Source organism: Nelumbo nucifera, chromosome 5 (assembly GCF_055504915.1).
Source record: "Nelumbo nucifera cultivar China Antique chromosome 5, China Antique-T2T, whole genome shotgun sequence".
Taxonomy (NCBI): domain Eukaryota; kingdom Viridiplantae; phylum Streptophyta; class Magnoliopsida; order Proteales; family Nelumbonaceae; genus Nelumbo; species Nelumbo nucifera.
Window position 1 is genome coordinate 35,621,518 of NC_142653.1, and position 18,607 is coordinate 35,640,124.

At 37.0% G+C, this 18,607-nt stretch overlaps 2 protein-coding genes across 3 annotated transcripts in view; both read left to right on the plus strand.

The window, feature by feature from the left end:
• LOC104589262 (zinc finger CCCH domain-containing protein 55) overlaps window positions 1-3,130 on the plus strand; it is a 30,142-nt gene extending 27,012 nt beyond the window's left edge. Inside the window, exons 3-4 of the mRNA XM_010247520.3 lie at window positions 73-2,662; window positions 2,772-3,130. Of these exons, the coding sequence (XP_010245822.1) occupies window positions 73-2,662; window positions 2,772-2,801 (2,620 nt within the window). The 3' untranslated portion in view covers window positions 2,802-3,130. The remainder of the gene's footprint in view (window positions 1-72; window positions 2,663-2,771) is intronic.
• An 11,814-nt stretch (window positions 3,131-14,944) lies between these two features.
• On the plus strand, window positions 14,945-17,750 carry LOC104589283 (uncharacterized). 2 transcript variants are annotated; one of them, XM_088887316.1, is made up of 2 exons: window positions 14,945-15,996; window positions 17,478-17,750. In XM_088887316.1, exons 1-2 carry the CDS (start codon window positions 15,286-15,288, stop codon window positions 17,646-17,648), a joined length of 882 nt encoding a protein of 293 aa, XP_088743442.1. In that variant the 5' UTR covers window positions 14,945-15,285; the 3' UTR covers window positions 17,649-17,750. The 2 variants fall into 2 exon arrangements, with proteins under 2 accessions (XP_088743442.1, XP_010245847.2); XM_010247545.2 differs by having other exon boundaries at window positions 14,956-15,996; window positions 17,215-17,620.
• Window positions 17,751-18,607: the final 857 nt, after the last annotated feature.

An 18,607-nucleotide genomic window follows, 5' to 3' on the forward strand; every position in this document is an offset into this window, starting at 1 on the left:
GTGATTATTCTTTTGATGGTATAGTTTCTTAAACTTTTTGTTTGACTTTTGCTTTTCAATATTATATTGCAGGAGTAGAAGTAGGAGCCCACCTTATGGGTTCAAGCGTGAAGCAGAGGGTTGGGTTGACAGAAGTAGACGTGGATCTGGAGTATCAGCCCGGCCATGTAATGATTTTGCTGCAGGGAGGTGCCGGAGAGGTAGTCACTGCAGGTTTCTTCATCAGGATAAGCAGGATTATGAGCATAAAAGGCATATGGAAAGTGCTTCCTTAGAAAACTGGAGAGGTAGACGTGACGGTAATAGACATTCAGAGAGTGGTCCTGTTGATAGCTTGGAAAGTAGGCATGAGAAAGAAGGATCTTTTAGGTCTGTAAACACTGAGGAAGCAAGGGATGATTCATGGGATAAGTTTCCCCATGGATATCGGAGTCACTTGGATGGAGACCGGGAGAAGCATGAATCCCAGAGGAACAATAGATCTACCAATATCTGCAATGATTTTCTGAGAGGTAGGTGTTACAGGGGATCATCATGCAAGTATGTCCATGATGGTACTTCATCTGATGAACATGGTGGATGGTCCACAAAAGGAATGGCAAGAGAAAGAACCCATGACAGGAAGGATGCATATTCATCCTTTGATCATGAACATAGGCGTGAGGCCCGCAGAAATAGTGATATTCCTTGCAAGTATTTTGCAGCAGGCAATTGCCGTAATGGGGAGTATTGCAGGTTCTCTCATGATGGTGCAGGGCAATGCAGTCCTAAAGGCAGGCCTCAGGAAGATAAGTGGAGCAATGATGTGGATAATGAGATTAAACCATGGGGAGGTTCACAGTGGAGTGATGCAGTAGCTGTCTCTTCTGACATTGCAAAATCCAACCAGTGGAGAGCTGAGAACAGTGATGAAAAAACAGTTATTCCTGAACCAATGACTTCTAACAGGTCTACATATGATGGATGGGGCCATAATTTGGATAATGAAAACAAAATGTGGGGAGGTCCTAAGGTGAGTGATAAAGAAACTGACAAGGGTGTACAAAAATCCTCTATGTGGAATGAGGATGATGTTGCAAGAATGGGTAATCCAGAATCTAGGGCTACTAAAAGGTCCACAGATGATAGGTGGGGTCTTAGTTTGGATAAGAAGAGCAGGACATGTGCTCCAACATGGAATGGTAATGAAGCTGACAGGGATGTACATAAATCCCCTCAGTGGAATGAAAACAACAGTAGAATTATGAGCATTTCTGAATCATGTGGTAACAGAAAATCGCTTGATGGTACAAATGCAGTTGATAGGGAGCGTTATCTTTCTCAAACGTCACAATCTCAAATTGCAAATGAGATCAATTTACCATATCATGAACAAAATGTGACTCAAGATGTTTCACTGGGACAGCAGCAACTGCAGCATGTGGCAGTAACCATGCAGAAAGTGGTATCTGAAAATTCTTACATTCAACAACATCCCACCTCAAGAGGGGATGCTGCTACTGCACTTCCCTGTAAAGATAGCAATAGAGTTGGAAACACTGTTATGTCACAAAATGAGGTTATCTTCTCTGCAAATATTTTACCAATGGTTTCTGTGCCTGGACAAAGCTTCAATCAAAGTGGTCAGAGTATAGGCACTCAACTTCATTCAAACTTCAATATGAATGGACAGAATCAACAGATACTCCTACCACAGCCTCCAAATAGTCATAACTTTAACCTGGGTGATCAGTTACAACAAGAAGCCTCTGGACCTCCTTCAAACCCACATTGCCAACCACCATTTCATCTGGGTGAATCTATCCATAAACAGGGTATAGCAGATGCCCAAATGTCCCAAGTAACCTCTGGAATATCGCTGACAAATAATGTAGTAACTAGTGAGCAGGTTGCTCAAATAACAAATCTTTCAGCATCATTGGCACAGATATTTGGAAGTGGACAGCAGCTTCCACAGATTTATGCTTCTCTAAACCCTTCAAATGTGCCTTCCCACTCTACAGGATCAGTTGCGCCAGTTACCATCTTTCCCAATCAGCATGATCAAACCAACTGGTCTCAAAAGCCATATGATCCTATAGGCGATAGTGTTGAGTCCAAAAAGCATGACAACGGTGACCGAGCCTTGATGTTTTCATCTAACCCTATTGAGCAGAAAAACTCTGCAATTGGAGAATCACCAGCACCATTGAAAAACAATACTTCATCTATTACTGATGGTCCCAACAGTGGTGATACTTGTAAGAATGGAATTTTGGAGGAAATACTTCATCATGGAAGTCATGAATTGAAACAGCAGCCAGTTGCTGATTCTGAGACCAGGGAAACCAATAATCTCACAGTTGAGAAGAGCAAGAAAGAGCAAGAAAATGATCATCAAGAGGATGTGAATGCAGATGGTCAGGCTGATGAAGAGGGTAAGCGAAATAAGGAAGCGAAGGGGATGCGCATGTTCAAATTCGCACTGGTTGAGTTTGTTAAGGAGATTCTAAAGCCCACTTGGAAGGAAGGTCAAATGAGCAAGGAAGCTCACAAGACCATAGTAAAAAAAGTGGTGGATAAAGTGACCAGTACCCTTCAAGGAGCTCAAGTTCCTCAGACACAAGAGAAAATTGATCATTATTTGTCATATTCTAAAGCTAAGCTTACTAAACTTGTACAGGTGTGTCTTAATTTTTATCATCTTGTAACAACCCTAATTAGATGTAGACTATGCTTAGAACTGATGATGTCAGGTTATGATCTAACTTGTGTCTATTGTCTCTCTGCAGGCATATGTGGAAAAATATCTGAAGACTTAGACCAAGGTTGAAATGTTCATGTTCTTCTATCTCCCTTTTTTTCTTTTCTGTTTCTTTTTAATACCAAATATTAGAAGCTGTCAAATCCTTTAATCCAATATGGGAACCCTTGTACATTTAGGTTTTAGCCTCTGTATGTACTACATACAGCTATGGTTTTTGGTATCTTTCCAGATTTTCTCTTGAATGGTGGTCCAGGTTAGCCATGCGTTTCCCCATGTAGATATAATTTAGTCGGTGGAGATTTTGACTAATTTGATGGGAATGTTTTCAAATCATGTGCATTCATTAGTTCAATAAATTTGTGAACATGTCATGGGTTTTCATTACATGTCTTGTTGTCCTTTAGTTTCTTTTTTTTTTAAAAAAAAAAAAATTTATGCATGCCTATGGGGTTCTTTTTTATGCTTTCCTTAGTTACTCTTGGAAGCTGGAGGATTTGCTAGCCATGATTTTTATGGTACTGCTTATAGTAACACCTTATTCACTCAAGAAAGTTGATTTGATATTACACCAATCTGGATATCTGTTTTGCTGAATGGAGGTTGCCAAAAATGTACTGCTGAACACTGTTTATATTGCTTCTTTGTGCCATCCACAGCAATATGGTATTTTCTTGTTTATCAAACTAAGTTTTTTTTTTTTTTTATTTTTTTAATTTTTTTTTATCCCTTCTATTTGGGATTTTCCAAGGGCATTTTTTTTCTGCATTTGAATCTAGTGCCTGCTGCAAAGGCTTCTGATACTCTCCCGGGTAACTCCTCTGACACCTACTTGACAATTCCAGTTGTCTTGGCCTCTTGGGGACTTCAGTTCATTTTTTCATTGTTGGTATTTTGCATTATGCATCCTTTTGTCCCTTCTAGAAAAGTTCTTTTTTTTTATTTGTTTATTTTTAGAAAAGCAAATTGATCTCTTAGTTGTTTTTCCTTCTCATGTTTTTCCTGTCTGTACATTTTGAGGTTTCCCAATTCCCAGTGGACTTCTCATGAGTTATTAGCATTAGCAATGCCTGCTGTAAATCTATAAAATTTGCTCGAGTGATGTAGCTACAGAGACGAAGTCTTGTGAAAATTATAGTTGTTGTGTACTTGTGTTGGTCAAGCTTGTGGAAGTTGATTCTCCCATTGGTGTAATCTGTAACTTGTAAAGTGCATCTGTGCATTGGTTCTCCCATTTCTCGAGGCATTCTCACAAGGGTTCTGCTGTTTCTGCCTTTGGCAGATGTGGAATTAATTTTGGGCTTCAATCTGCTCATAATAGAAATTTTAGATCACATAGCTATGTATGGATGGTATCAATCGCCTAAACAACCGCAAGCAACTAGAGCCCATTGCATAAAATCCAAAAAAACTTCATTGGGCTCCGTTTGGCTGCTGCAGTAGGAAGGAAAATGTATTGTTTCCCGAAAATTGCCACTTTATCATGTTTTCGAGAAAGAGGAGTTTAGCAAAATTTCATTGCTTCTATTCTTGTATTTTTGGAAGTTATTTTCCTAGGCGAATGGTTCTCATTTTCCTGGTCAAACATCAGGAAAAATAAGGAAAATGGTTTGTTTCCCACTTTTTTTTATTAAATATCATTTAAAAAAATAATTTGTTTTCTTTGTTTTATACAATCTCAAATAGAAAATATAGATCCATTAGACAAAAATACGTCTGATGAAAAAGATAGTTGCTATCTACTCTAATAATAAATCGCTTCAATGGTCTTTTGGACTAGTCACTCCGGTGAGTACTGGGTAGTCATTATTGTTGGAACGGTCGTTAATGAATGAAATGTCAGCCCTTTCCTGTCCACAGCTTCTGTATTTGTGTGTGTTTTAGGGCATCATTCTTTGCTTGTCCCTTGCCATATGTTTGGTTTGACGGAAAAGGTAATAAAAGGAAGGGAAACGTAAAGAAACTTATACAAGATTCTTAAAGGTTTCTTTACCTTTTCCTTCCTTTTCCTACCTTTTTCTTCAAACTAAACATAGCCTTAAAGTCTGTATTTCGTTCCTTGTCTTCTCTTCCTCGAGTAAATTTCCCCTTCATTGAACTAAACGACTTTTCTATTCTATCTGGTACACGTCCATTGGGGATTATCAATTCATCATGTCTAGAGCTGTATCCTGTATCCTTACAATTCGGATTCAGTCCTCAAAAAACTGTGTTCACAGTCTTCACAGCCCTTGCAGCTGTGCATTAGGAATATCGATCCCCATAAATGAATTGGGTTCTGCTTCTCACAGAGTGCACCTTACACCTACCTCACAGACACATCCCACCATGTCTGGGAACATCTCTCATGAATAATAACACATAGTACCGAAAATGTTTCTGATGCATGGAGGATGTGCCTGTAAAATTGGTGTGAGGTGTGCTGTGTGAGAAGTAATTCTGTTTCATTGAGATGTTTTCAATGCACTGTTGCAAAAAGCGTTTTGTGAGGGGTAAATCTAAATTTCTACTATGTAGGATTTTGGCTAATTTATTCTGTTTCATCATTCTGTCATATTCATTGTTAAATTATAAGCCCCTGAATAATTTATTACTACAACTCACGTCTTTATTAGTCTGCCCCCAGCTCTTCTAATCACTCAGGCTTCAATTTGTAATGGGAAATTTAGGCCCTTTTTGGCTTGCAGCAATAGGGGTCTGGAATCGGAATCGAAATGGGCTATTCCGATTTTAACTACTTGGTAGGGTGGAATTGGAATCCCATTCTCATTCCTGTTGGAATGACATTCTCCTATTTGAGGGAATGGCCGTTCTCTGCCTCTCACTTGGGAATGAAATCTCATTCCTGCTAATTCCAATTCTTATCTTCATTGCTGTCTGAACCAAACAGACTATGGGAATGGATTATTCTGATTCCAATTCCGATTCTATCTGTGAACCAAACAGGCCCTTAAACTACAATTGAAGCTGGTGGGTAAAAAACTCGCTCCAGGTCTCCCCCTCTATCTCGTCTTATGGGAGTTTTTTTGACTGAGAAGTTGAAGTTTTGGATGGGTAACATCACTTGGGAAAAGATCTAGGTGTCCAGACAGATGGCTGGAGTGTAAGTTTGTTAAAAAGCTGATGGGTGATGAACATGTATGATGAAGAAAGAGTGGTCCCCCCTCGGAGGCACGAAACCGATTGGGCACTTGCGCCATAGATCATCTAGTACAAGATTAGAACTGGGATCCATGGTTATGAAAACCCAATTGGACCGGACGGTTGGATTTGTTGACGTAGGGGCTCGTCAGGCAATCAGTTTCTTCTCATTCTAAAACCGTTCCTGAGCAAAAAGCCGTTGATTTGGTTAGTGATCTGTTGATCTGGGTGGTCGAATCATTGATTCATTGATTGGAACAATGGTTTTTGATCGCTTCTTATTTTAATTATTATTTTTCTAAGTTTTTATTTTTTATTTAAATCTGAACAAGTCGTCTATTTGAACTGACAGGCAAGCCTTTTGACTCAGGAACTAGTCCCTAAAACGGTTTCGTATCTGGTCCAGTTTTTAAAGCTTTGCTGGGATCACAAGAGTCATCACCTTGGAAAAATTGAAATGGGTAGGGGTGGATTCAAGCTGAGCCGAGCCGAATACTTGGCTATTCGAGCTTGATTCGAGTTAGCTCAATTTGAGATAGAGACTTGAGCTCAAGCTTAGCTCGATTCAAAGCTTGCAAGTTTGAGCTCAGCTTAGCTCAAGCTCGACTGCAAGCCAAGTTTTTTTCTAAAAAATAAAAATTATACATATAAAAATATTTTTTATTTTACATACAAAAAATTAAGAATTATAAAAATTATTTATTATTACATATATAAAAAATAAAAAATATACATATAAAAATATTTTTATTTTACATACAAAAAAATAAGAATTATAAAAATTATTTACTATTATACATAAAAAATAAAAATATTATATATAATAAAAGTTATTTATTATATATATTTATATTTATATGTATATGCATGTATATAATAAAAGAATATTTATTTGTTATACTAGCCTTGCGAGACGAGCTTCACTAGGCTCAAGCTTGGCTCGATTAGCAAACGAGCCTATGTATCAGGCTCGAGCTTGGCTCGAAGCTCAATTTAAACTGAGCAGAGCTTTCCACGAGTCGAGCACGAATAGCTCGTGAGAAGCTCGACTCGTGGCCACCCCTAATCGTGGGGGACAAAGGGAATATTTCCTTGAGATATTTTATGGCCATAAAGAGTCGGGAAACTTTTGAGTAAACTGTCATTTTTAATGAAACTCTAAAGAAGGCTAGAAGAAGTATCAAGAACTCTAAGTCTTGAAAGTGTTAGGGTCGTGTCTCAACTGGTCGAAGTTATCACGTGAATCTTGTCATGTTCTGGGCCCAATCAACTTCTTTGGACTACGTCAGGGAATCAGTATGCCACTCACTAAGGCTGGTAGATGACCCTGCAACCAAGAACCTCGGATGAAGCATAAACTATTATGGATAGGAACCCTCATCGGGGAAAGCAGAGCCTCCTGAAGACCTCGGTGGATGGTCTCTTCCCTTGAACCCCACAAGGAGCGTGTCCGAGTGCACCATGACATTCGGCTATTTAAAGGCATCTCCCCCCAAGGTTTGCTCTTCAAACTCTTTCTCACTACTTACTCTCTTACCCTCTTTCTCTCATATATACCTCTTCCTCGGTTTGGACTAGCTAGTTCGCCCTTAATAGCTTGGCCCGATCGATCTCATCGCCTTATATTGACTTGAGTGTCAGAGTGCCTCCCTTGGGGACCTCACCCTTGGGCTTTTGACATAAATTTCTTTGTAGATCTGCTCAGTGCATCACTTACACCCTTCCACCTCAGCTCGTCCAAGTTGGCAGGATCATCTACTATGTATTCGCATTGGTTCCAGCTTGAATCAAATAGCATTAGAGAGGTTCACAAAAGGAAGGAAAAAGAAAAAGCTTTTAATCTAAAGAAAAGAATCTGTTTACAACCGCTAGGAAGAAGATAAAGAGGTGCTAATAAAACTTCATTCAAATTGATACCTTGACTCTCATTGTGTCAAGGCTCTGTTCTTTCCAAAGTTTCTTCTTCCTTATCTTCTAAGATGTAAATAGAAAGGAATACTAATATGTGCATCAAATAACTATTAGAGCAATGCTTGTATTGGTTTACCAAAAGAAGGGGATCTTTGGAAAAAAATACTAATACATATATTTTTATATATATTTAAACAATTTCATCTACATGTCTCAGAATCATTTACCTTTTCTCTCTTTTTCTCTCCCCAGATTTTCTATTCACTTTTCCTACCCACTCTCTACCTGCAGTGAATTAGAGTCATACATCTCTCAATTCATAATAGTGTGGCTCCAATTCACGGCGGGTAGAGAGTGGATAGGAAAAATGAATAGGAAATCCCGAGTGCTCTCTCTCTCTCATGCTTTATATAATTAAGTTCTAATTTCTAAACCTTATCTGGGACAAGTCAAATTTCCAAAAGGCCGTCCTTAGATTTTTTTGATCTCACTTCCTTTATCTTTTGATGTCTGTATTTCTTACCTCCATAACAATCATCACTGTTTTTTCTTATTGTTTTCTGAATTGGACAATATCACTCCAAGTGAGATTTTATTTTGGTAAAAGAGCGTGAAAAAACATTAAATTTCATTTAATAGTTATTTCTTGAAACGATTAATTACTTTCGTCACTTGGGTGTTCCCCAATGAGAATGGTTTTGTTTCCAAAAACAAAAGCAGCTGATTTGGGGGGTTTATGTTTTATTTGGAAAATGTAATTTCAACACATTTAATTTTCAAGTGATTAAAATAACCTTTGTCATTGTTTGACTGACAAAATTAGAAGCAAGGTACAGTTCTATTTTAGCCGGTAACTAACAAAATCAACAAGCATTAAACAGTTCTAAAAAGTTGTTTAACAAATGATGTTTATCACTTTATTGGCTTCAGCACTTAAAACGTAACGAAATGTAATACAGGAGCCTGGGTTATACCATATCAGGTGGGTGTTGGTGTTGCCTAGGAAACCAGTGGGGAGATTTCTGTAGCTTTCACAAACCTTGAGGGAAGCTTTTGGTTGCTAAATACGCATTTAGTTTGGGATTACGTAATTGTGTATGTCGGATGACTATGTCTTGATTATGTAAAGTAAACAAATGGAAGGTGCCGGCTGGCTTAAATAAGGGGTGTTTGGCTGCCATGTTTACTTAGCCATAAAAAGAATAAAATTTTTGGTAGATTTTTAAGACTGCATTTGGCATTTTTTATTTTAAGAATTTTTTTTTCTTTTTTGTGATTAAAATGTCTTTATGTACACCGAGTATGTTTGGCATCAATGCTGCAGATGCAGCACCGTTTTCTCAGAAAATGTGTGTTGGAAGCATCGTTTTTTGAGAAAATGGTGTCTTTTTTTTGTTTGGAATCATTGTTGCCAGGTAAGACGTTTCCTGGAACAACTTTTTCTGTTTGGTACCAACACTCCAGGAAACATTTTCAGCACTGGTACCCATTATCCAGTGCCACATCACTGCCACCTCACATCCCTGTTGACAGTAACGAGCTACAGCTCCAGGAAATGTCAAATTTGGCATTGCTCCAAGCCATGCCTTCCTGATTTCTGAGGCGTGGCTTGAAGCACTGTTTTTTATAGAAAAAATGATTCCAAACAAATGCCTATTTCCTAGAGCATCATTTTTTTCTGACATGATGCTGATATGGTGCGGTTTTCTGGAGCAATGGCAACGAACAGACGCTGAGTTTTAACCCAAAAAAGATAGAAGTTCTTAAAATAAGGAATACCAAATGCAGCGTAAGACTGAAAACATAACAAAAGTTCCTGCACAATTTCCTTGCTTAATTACTTCGGTGTCTCACTTGTATAAACACAAATAATCTATGTTTTCAGACGCTCTTTACCTTCTATAACCAAAATTTAGCCCACACACTTTGTTCATTGGACTCATTAAATGATATTCAAAGTTAAGGGGTGTGTTTGACTGCCGCATGAGATGAAGGAAATCATTTCATATTATGGTTTTACATGGCAATCTTTGAACCCACAAGGCCTTCATCTATAGTGGCATATTCCCATCAAAAGCAAATGAAAGTGACTTCATTTGGCTTCATTCCACTTTTCTCTTTGCAATCATAGATGGCTCCAATATTTCAGATTGTGAACTTGTGCACTATATATATATATATATAATACAGAACTACAATGTGGTCACTTTATTCCTCATTTTCTTTCTCTAAATGCCCCATTACTTAAGTTAATGTGCATTCTCTACTTAGTAGAGAATCAATTATAGTCTTTATCTAACCTTAATAGCTTAAATCAAAACTTAGAATTGCTTGAAATATTTAAATGGGTTTAATTGTACCAGGAACCCACATGGTGATGAGTGAGTGTTTGTGATTTGGATAGGGGGATTTTACCTGGATCAAATTAATCTGCTCTATCGTCTCATGCTGGCCATGGCTAGTTGGTTGTGATTTCAACAATAAAGAATAAATTGCATTTGTACACACCATTAATGTTAAGTACTGTCAAAGGACATGCCCTTGCATCAATGTGCCTTAAATTTTAACCTCAAGCTCTTTAATAAACAAAAATATAGTCTTTGTGAGTTCCCAATGACTGAAATTTCATGCAAGGAGCTATCCAAGAACCATTTCAGGACCCATCAAGAGGGATTTTACTTTTTCTCTCTTTTTCTAAATTGGAAGCTTGAAAGGCTTTCAATATAGGAGTCCTTTTCATTGGGACACCGAGGAACCCTTCTTTTCTTTTAATCAATTAACCCATTTGTTTTTCGTTCTGGGTTTGAGTGAATCAGACATCTGATTCAATCCATCTGGTAACATGTTATTCTTCAATCAGAAAAGTATTGGTAAAGTAAGCTTCTTGCGATAGGGATGTAAATCTACCTCTTCAATACGTATCTCCACTATTTTATAGCTAGGCTCATACACATTATGTATTTACATATTTATTTGTTCTGAAGAAAGAAGAGGGAATTGGATTTAGCCACAAAACAACTCTGGTGATAGTTATTGATGATGACTATAAAATTGGTATCCATCTTTATAAACCAACTAGATGTTGAATTCAATTTAAGGCATTTTGTCAATAAGGAATCCCGACTGAATGGTCTTACAAGTTAAGTGGAGCCATTTGGATTTTATTGAGCAATTCAAATTGCTATATCTGTTGTTTCAAGGAGAATTAGCTTTCTCTTCAGTGTATATCCCATAAGCTAATTAAGTATGACTTCATCAGTTTGAGTTAGAATTTGATTGTACTTGCATGGAATTGAAATCTTTAACAAACCCCTTGTTTAGGACCAAAGGCTAGCTATGATTTTCATCTCCTATTTTGGTAGCATCTACTCCCATCTGATTCAATCCATCTCATCTTTTACCTTTCCATTCCTTTCCTGATTATCATGATCCTGTCTTGTGATTTGTGAAATCCAAGGTGCATTTTCTGTATGGGAGTAAACCCCCATAAAATACAAAATGCATATGAGAAAAATGTTTAAAATCAAATTACACCCATGCAATTAAGAAATATAACGTTTGATTGTTTTATGGAAATTAATTTATCATGTGAGGTAATATTCTACCAACCCTAGTCAGTTCTGTCAAAATCAATGAGTGGAACGGGACTTTTCTACACTCTTTTGGTTCTACCTTCATTAAACAAGTTACTGCATTTAGTCTTTGTGAGATTAAGGGATGAGCGTTTTATAACGACTGAAGTTGCTGAACTGAAGGACTTGTGTCCTAGCTTTAATTAGTATATAAAATAATAAAGAAAAAATAAAATAAAATGTTCAAAGGTAAAGTAACATACCCAAATTCCTTTTCAGCCATTAAGGAGCTTACAACCTTCTTAGAAGCGTATATTCGCTAGAAGAGAAAGCAATAAGCTTTTCAGTTCAGCCTAGAATGGTTCCACTTTATTCATGGGCAACCTCATGAAACCCTAGGATCTCCACAAGCAGTGGTGTTAGGGAAAAAGAAAAAGTGGGAATATCATGCTAAAGAAATTAACATGGAATATGCTACAGTCCCAAATGTTAAGTGACTTAATTGGCTTATGCGTTCCATCAACCCCAGCAGGCAGGGCTTGGGGAAATATTAGTCTAGTACGCAATTTTGCCATCATAACTAACATATACCACAAATCTTCCAACCATTATGAATTATTTCTGGCTAGGTTATCATTCTTTTGTTCTTTATATCAATGAATTACTGATAAAATTATAGGCATCATTTTGTGTTGTTAAGTGATCTAAATGATACCTTAAGGCTATATTTGGTTTGAAGGAAAAATTAGGGAAAGGAAGGAAAAGGTAAGGAAACCTATACAAGATTTCTAAAGGTTTTCCTACATTTTCCTTCCTTTCCCTAATTTTTCCTTCAAACCAAACATTGCCTGAAACTAAATGATCTTAATAAGCATGCCCTTGTGCAGAACCTTTATTCTTATTAGTGTCATAAGGTTCATTTAATAAACTTCTAAAAAAAAATAATAAACTTCTAAAAATCAGTAGGATTTGAAAGGTGTAACCTGGTTCATCAGGTTCAGCTGGTATATATAGTGATGACCTGGGATAATCAAATCCTGCATTTACCCTCCTCACCCGGCCCCACCTTTGCCTAGATAGAAAAACAGTATGATTACACACACACAAACTAGGCGCATACACAATCACACACTAGCATCCATGTAGTAGTAATGCAGCTCCAGTTGTTCATCAGCCTTGTATTACTTTTTCTTTGAAAGAAAAATAACCTACACAAAAAGCCAGAATGAGAAAATTTTAACCGCATTAAATTTGGAGATTCATTGCACTCATACTAGCATAATATATACAGAGGAAGGTTTTTTTCCAATATATATTATTATTACGATGACCCTTTTTCAAATTATATGTACTTTTCAGAGAAACTATATAAGATGTCAAATATTCTCTTTTATATATTTGACTTTGTTTACAGCAGTAAATTAGGTATCCTGAATTGAGTACCGATGAAGTGGTAATTATTTTGTTCATTCCTTTCAAGATATCTTTGCTGTTATTTTGTGTTCCCCATCATCCCATGCATGGATTATGCGAAGGATATATGCTCAAAAACCAAGTCAATTAGCTGCAATAAAGATGCATTATCAAGGTTTTTAAAATTGGATCGGTTAGGGAACTATTCTGGGGACTGGTTCTCGGGTCAAATAGTTTGATCGTCTGTTTCAAATGGACGATCCATTCTAACAAAAAAAATAATTAATAAAAAAACGGCCAAAAATCATTATTTAGGTTGATGGTTTGATGGTTCAACTGGCCCCCGGTTTTTGGGGTGAAATGGAACCGATCAGGTGACCGTTCCCAGTTTTTCTGGTCCGACCATCTGATCCAGTCCGATTTTGAAAACCATGTGCATTATATTAGAGATTTGGTGATCTCTTTGGAACATTATCTATGATGATGTTTGGATAATTCTTACTTTGAAAGCCATCATTATTATAGATAAGCTAAATACAATTAATTCCCTTCCAAATTAAGTTTTCCAAGCAGACGTATCAAAACTGTCATTCGAGTCCTCAACCTCTTTCTCACCTTTAATGCACTTTGATCTTGTGATGAATCTAGTGTTTTTGATATTCTTAGATCAGCTTGTTCATCTTTTCAAAGATTCTTTTTTGCAAGTTGTGGTACCTCCTCTTTACAAGGTATAAGATCAATTTCCTTAGGTGGAACAAGGGTCGTTATTCATAGATGGTGACATATCAAGTATCGTGCGTGTGATCATGTCTTTAACTAAATAGGGTAATCTTTACTTTTGTAAAAGCTAGATGATTTGTGATTGCAGAATTAAGTAATTAACCTTTGATTGCAGCTTCCAATCCAATCCATCCTTGGTGTATATATCTTATCCAAGTTTTCCTAAAATGCAATTAATCCAAATCCATATCAAGCTAACAATATGATGCCACCTTTATTTAGTCTCAAAGTCTTCTCACTTAATATATATATCTGTTTTACCTTTCAATATTTCCCTTTGCATTTTTTTTTTAATATTTCATTAATCCTCCTATGATATACATATTGACTGCATCCATGCCCCTATTGTTAAAAATTAACACCTTGGAGCTTTAGCTTCATAAAGCAACAAAATTGTCTTCAGTTCACCTGAAATTCATAAATAAACAAATAATCTACTTATTTTAGTTTTTATTTTAATTAGAAAATCTGTAAATTTATATTTGGGTTTGGCTAGGTTCACAGTTAAATAGTGTTTTCATTTTTAGCAAGAACCTAGGCTACCTATAAAATGCATATGTATATATTAAAGGTAAAAATGCTCCCTGTATTTCATTAATTATATTGTAATTCCATGACAGTCAATGCTACATTAGATTTTTCCTTTATTCTTTTTCTAATTTAAAATCCAAAATATTCCTCCCACATGGAAATGAAAAAAACTGTCAATCTGCAACAACAGAGGGAGATTATCAATGCAAAATTAGAAAACATAGGGAGAAATTATATAAAGGATAGCTAAAACATTTTCATGGGAACATAGATACAAAAGCCCCCTAAAGATAAAAGCTAATAGAGTGCACCTTCTGTTGGGAATGGTAGCACTGTATGTTAATTACATTAACTATAACTGAGGTCATTTCATAAATCCAAGCCCATTTGCCAAATTAGTATATTCTTATCATAAAAGCTGGCTTTACAGTTTAGCAGTTCTGTTTCATTGTTAGTCTTGAGAGAGAGAGAGAGAGAGAGAGAGAGAGAGAGAGAGAGATGAGCACACATCTCAAACTTATTGGCTTTGTACCGTGGACAATGAGGTTCCATTAAGTGCTTTCCAAAAACAAACCAACCTTCAGATCCTCCCAACAGAACAAGGAACCCCTACATTGCCTGCATGAAAGAAAGAAAATACAATTCAGAAAAAGAAAAGGAAAGGAAAAGCCAGGGAATAAGAGAACTCTGGGGATGTGGAAAAAAGCCTGCCACCTGCCAACTCTTCACCAAGTTCGATCATTGACCTTTGAGTACTTCCCTTAAAAGGAAAAAAGAAAATCTTAACCGTCCATCCATTTAATTCTTGTGAGCCGTCCGGCCATCCCATGCATCCTCCTAAGAACACTTCCTTCTTTCATTTTTGTTGGTTGTTTCATACCCAAATTGGTAAAGAAATAAACTTACAACCCAAATCACCCCCTAAACATATATTATTTTATGTCATCCAGTCTGTTAATGGTACAAAAGGCCAACAAGATTTCTCTCCATTCTCCCTCCACCAACCAAGCCTTCATCTCATCATCTTCCTCCTATATATATAGAAAAGTGATATCTGTTACTTGTTCTGATTTGCACAAAATCCTTCAACACCCAATCTGTTCTACAGTCTCCCTCTTTCTTCTTCCTTACTACTACTGTTAAAAGTTAAAACAAAGAGATCGACCCACAACCCACAACCTTGTTGTATCTATCATGGATTCCAGCCACAGTAGCAACAACTGCAGTAAGCCAGCTTGGAGTCTTGACATGGCCATGGATATGAATCCAATCCTCAGTGATCAGCTTCCTTGTGACTTTGTTTGTCCTAATTACCCTTTTCAGGCGCATCATCAAATACAGAATAATTCTAGCCATGTAAACAGTTCGTGTTTCCTCAATGATCAAGTGGGAAGACAGCTGATGAGAGAGGAACAAGAAGAGCCAGAAGAAGAGCTTGGGGCCATGAAAGAGATGATGTACAAGATTGCAGCGATGCAGCCTGTCGACATCGACCCAGCAACAATTCGTAAGCCAAAGAGGCGTAACGTTCGTATCAGCAACGACCCACAGAGTGTGGCTGCACGCCACAGAAGAGAAAGGATAAGCGAAAGGATACGGATTCTCCAGAGACTTGTTCCTGGGGGAACCAAGATGGATACAGCCTCGATGTTGGATGAAGCCATCCGCTACGTTAAGTTCTTGAAGAGACAAGTGCACCAGCTTCAATCAAACCAGCACTCACCCCATGTCGGAGTAATTGCAGGAAACTTTCCGGCCGCCGGCAATTGGCCGGTGATTTCCAGCAATGCTCTTGGTTCTGCCTCTTCGTCGTCTGCGGAGCCTCCTGTTGGAGCCGGATTCACCATTGGAGGAGGAGGAGGCGGCGGCAGCATCCCATGTGACACCATGGTCTTTAACCATGAGGTAATCAGTGATTAGTGACTTAAATAGTTGACGATTATCATGAACTCTTGTTGGATTAATTACTGAAGATGGATTATCGATCGATTATGGGAAGCAAACTGTATATACTTGTGACGTTAAGCCAATTCTGCTAGCTCTTGGTTTCATTCTCTTCTAGACGATCATGTGAAGCAAGGTTGTTAGGATTTGTTTGACTAAATAGAACTTTGAATGATGATAACCGTTACCTTGAGTTACATATATATTATATATAAATCTTTTGAAGTCTGATAAGCTTCCCAGGAAGTTTGTTGGGTCCATTCTCTTTTCCTTGGAAGAATACCATTGAAAAATGATCTGATCATTAATCTCTCTCTCTCTCTCTCGTACGCTGCTGTGATGATATCATCACCCATAAGATGTCGAAAGCGACATTGACCTTGGAACCTTGGAAATAGGAGCACTCAATTCTTAAATTAATGGAAGAAATCAAAGCTGGTATTGACAAAATAGGAGCAATCAATTCTTAAATCAATGGAAGAAATCAAAGCTGGTCTTGTGACTCTTGTCAAATATTGTTTTTAATTTGTAAAGAAAACAAAGTCGTGCATATTGGGGATTGAGCAACAGGCGTTATGTAATGCTTTGATTCATCATCATCATCTCTCTCTCTCCCTTCCCCAAATCCCCTTCTTTCTCTCTGAAGACGTGCACACGTTGGTGCAGAAAATGGTTCGGTCGTGATGGGTCTACCCAATGAATCTGGTTCCTACTTTGTGCAGAACAAACCAAACTGGTACCGTACTCTTGTGACATGTACTGAGAAACAAATTGGAGTACCCCAGAAGCCAATTGATTAGATTCATGCATGAATCAAATATGGGTTGGGAATAGTTAAGTTATCGTATGTCTGGGTGGCTGCATGGTTCATCATCAGTTTAAGTTTTGGTTCGTATTTTCGTATTCATGACTTAAAAATTAGAACACGGTTGATTAAAGAGGTAGCTATACTCCTGTCGCCTTATCATCAATGTCTGGATTAATATATATGTTTTATGTGCTTCATTATTCCTAAAACTTCAATTTGCTTCATCAAAGATTTGTTTAACTGATTTCTGTTTTGCAAAGTAGATTTATACGTTATGATCTGCGAATTATAATCTGTAGAACTCGGAACAAATATTAATGGGAACAGCTTCCAAACCAGTTCCCCGAGAACTAAACCCCATTTCTGTGCAGTGCAATGAGGACCCGACTGAATCTGATCATTTAATTAAGACAAGTCTCTTGCAGCTATGATGCAGACTTTCATGTCTGTCTACCCGCATGTCACAGCAAATTGTCTTATATACTTTGTACTAAAGCCATATAGACTACAAATAATAGTAGTTTTGAGCTGATGTTATTTGCTTATACATCCTTTTGTTTCAAATTCTGAGTTATTGACTTGTTGTATGCATCAATCTGCCTTCCAAACGGATGTCATATTGCTTTTCTACAAGCCTGTCACCAAGATCAAGTTGTACAGAGGTGGGTTCAATTTCTATCAACAATGTTGCAGCCAAACCTTCATACTGCTTCTTGTAGAATTCTATTCTTTTCCTTTAATCAAACCCTTGCCCATTTGCCGGTGTTGTATGATAAACCTTGTACATCAATTTGGCTTGGATTGATCAGATCATTAAAAGGAAATTAAATGGAAATATAATTCTAGTAGGGCCATGGAAGTGCAGATGTATTAGAGGGTGCAAGGGACTCTTTCCCATTGCTAAATATTAATTACACTTGGGTGGTTTTAAGAAATCATTTCTCTGTGCAATGGGTTGATCCAACTGCCCCGGAATGTAGTAGGCACGTTAGGTAAGCACAATGAGTGAGCACATAATAGCTTTGTGACACATGTCCCAATTAATGAGTTAATGTACTTTTCATTCAAACGTTTTTGCTCCGTTAGACAAAAATTATCCATTATTTTATTATCTTTGTCAAAATAATAAAAATGAAATACGTAAATGAGTCCCAACTCCCAACATGTTTAGTTTTTCCATTTTCATTGTTTTTATTTTTAATTATTTTGATAAAGTTAATAAAATAATGAATAATTTTTGTCTAACAGAACAAAAATGTTTGGGTAAAAGGCGCATTAATTGGGACATGTGTCACATAGCTATTACGTGCTCACATTTTGTCGTCTTTATTTTCCGCCTCAGTATTTCTAGGACAGTCGAATAGAGACAACCATATATGCATTTTCCTTGTTAATTTCATTTATTTTGCAACTAAATATTATATTGTATCTAAAACCAACTTGGTCGCTAGAACTGTTTTTCCTCCGGTTCAGTTTGACCGTCCAATCAAATGGGTCAGACCATAACACGTCAGTATTTATATATATAATTATTTTTTAGATGTAATATATGTATATATAAATATTATTTTATGTTTAATTTATGTTTTTAATTTACTTACTATTGATAAAAATTGTTTGAATTTCTCATTTTAGGCCAAAAAATAATTTTTCGGGGGAAAATAGCAAGGCACTTTGCAACTCATAGATCTTGTATTACCCAAATTCCAAAATAAAAAAAAAATCACTTCGACCAAACAACATTGAGCACAAAGTTATGGCCTC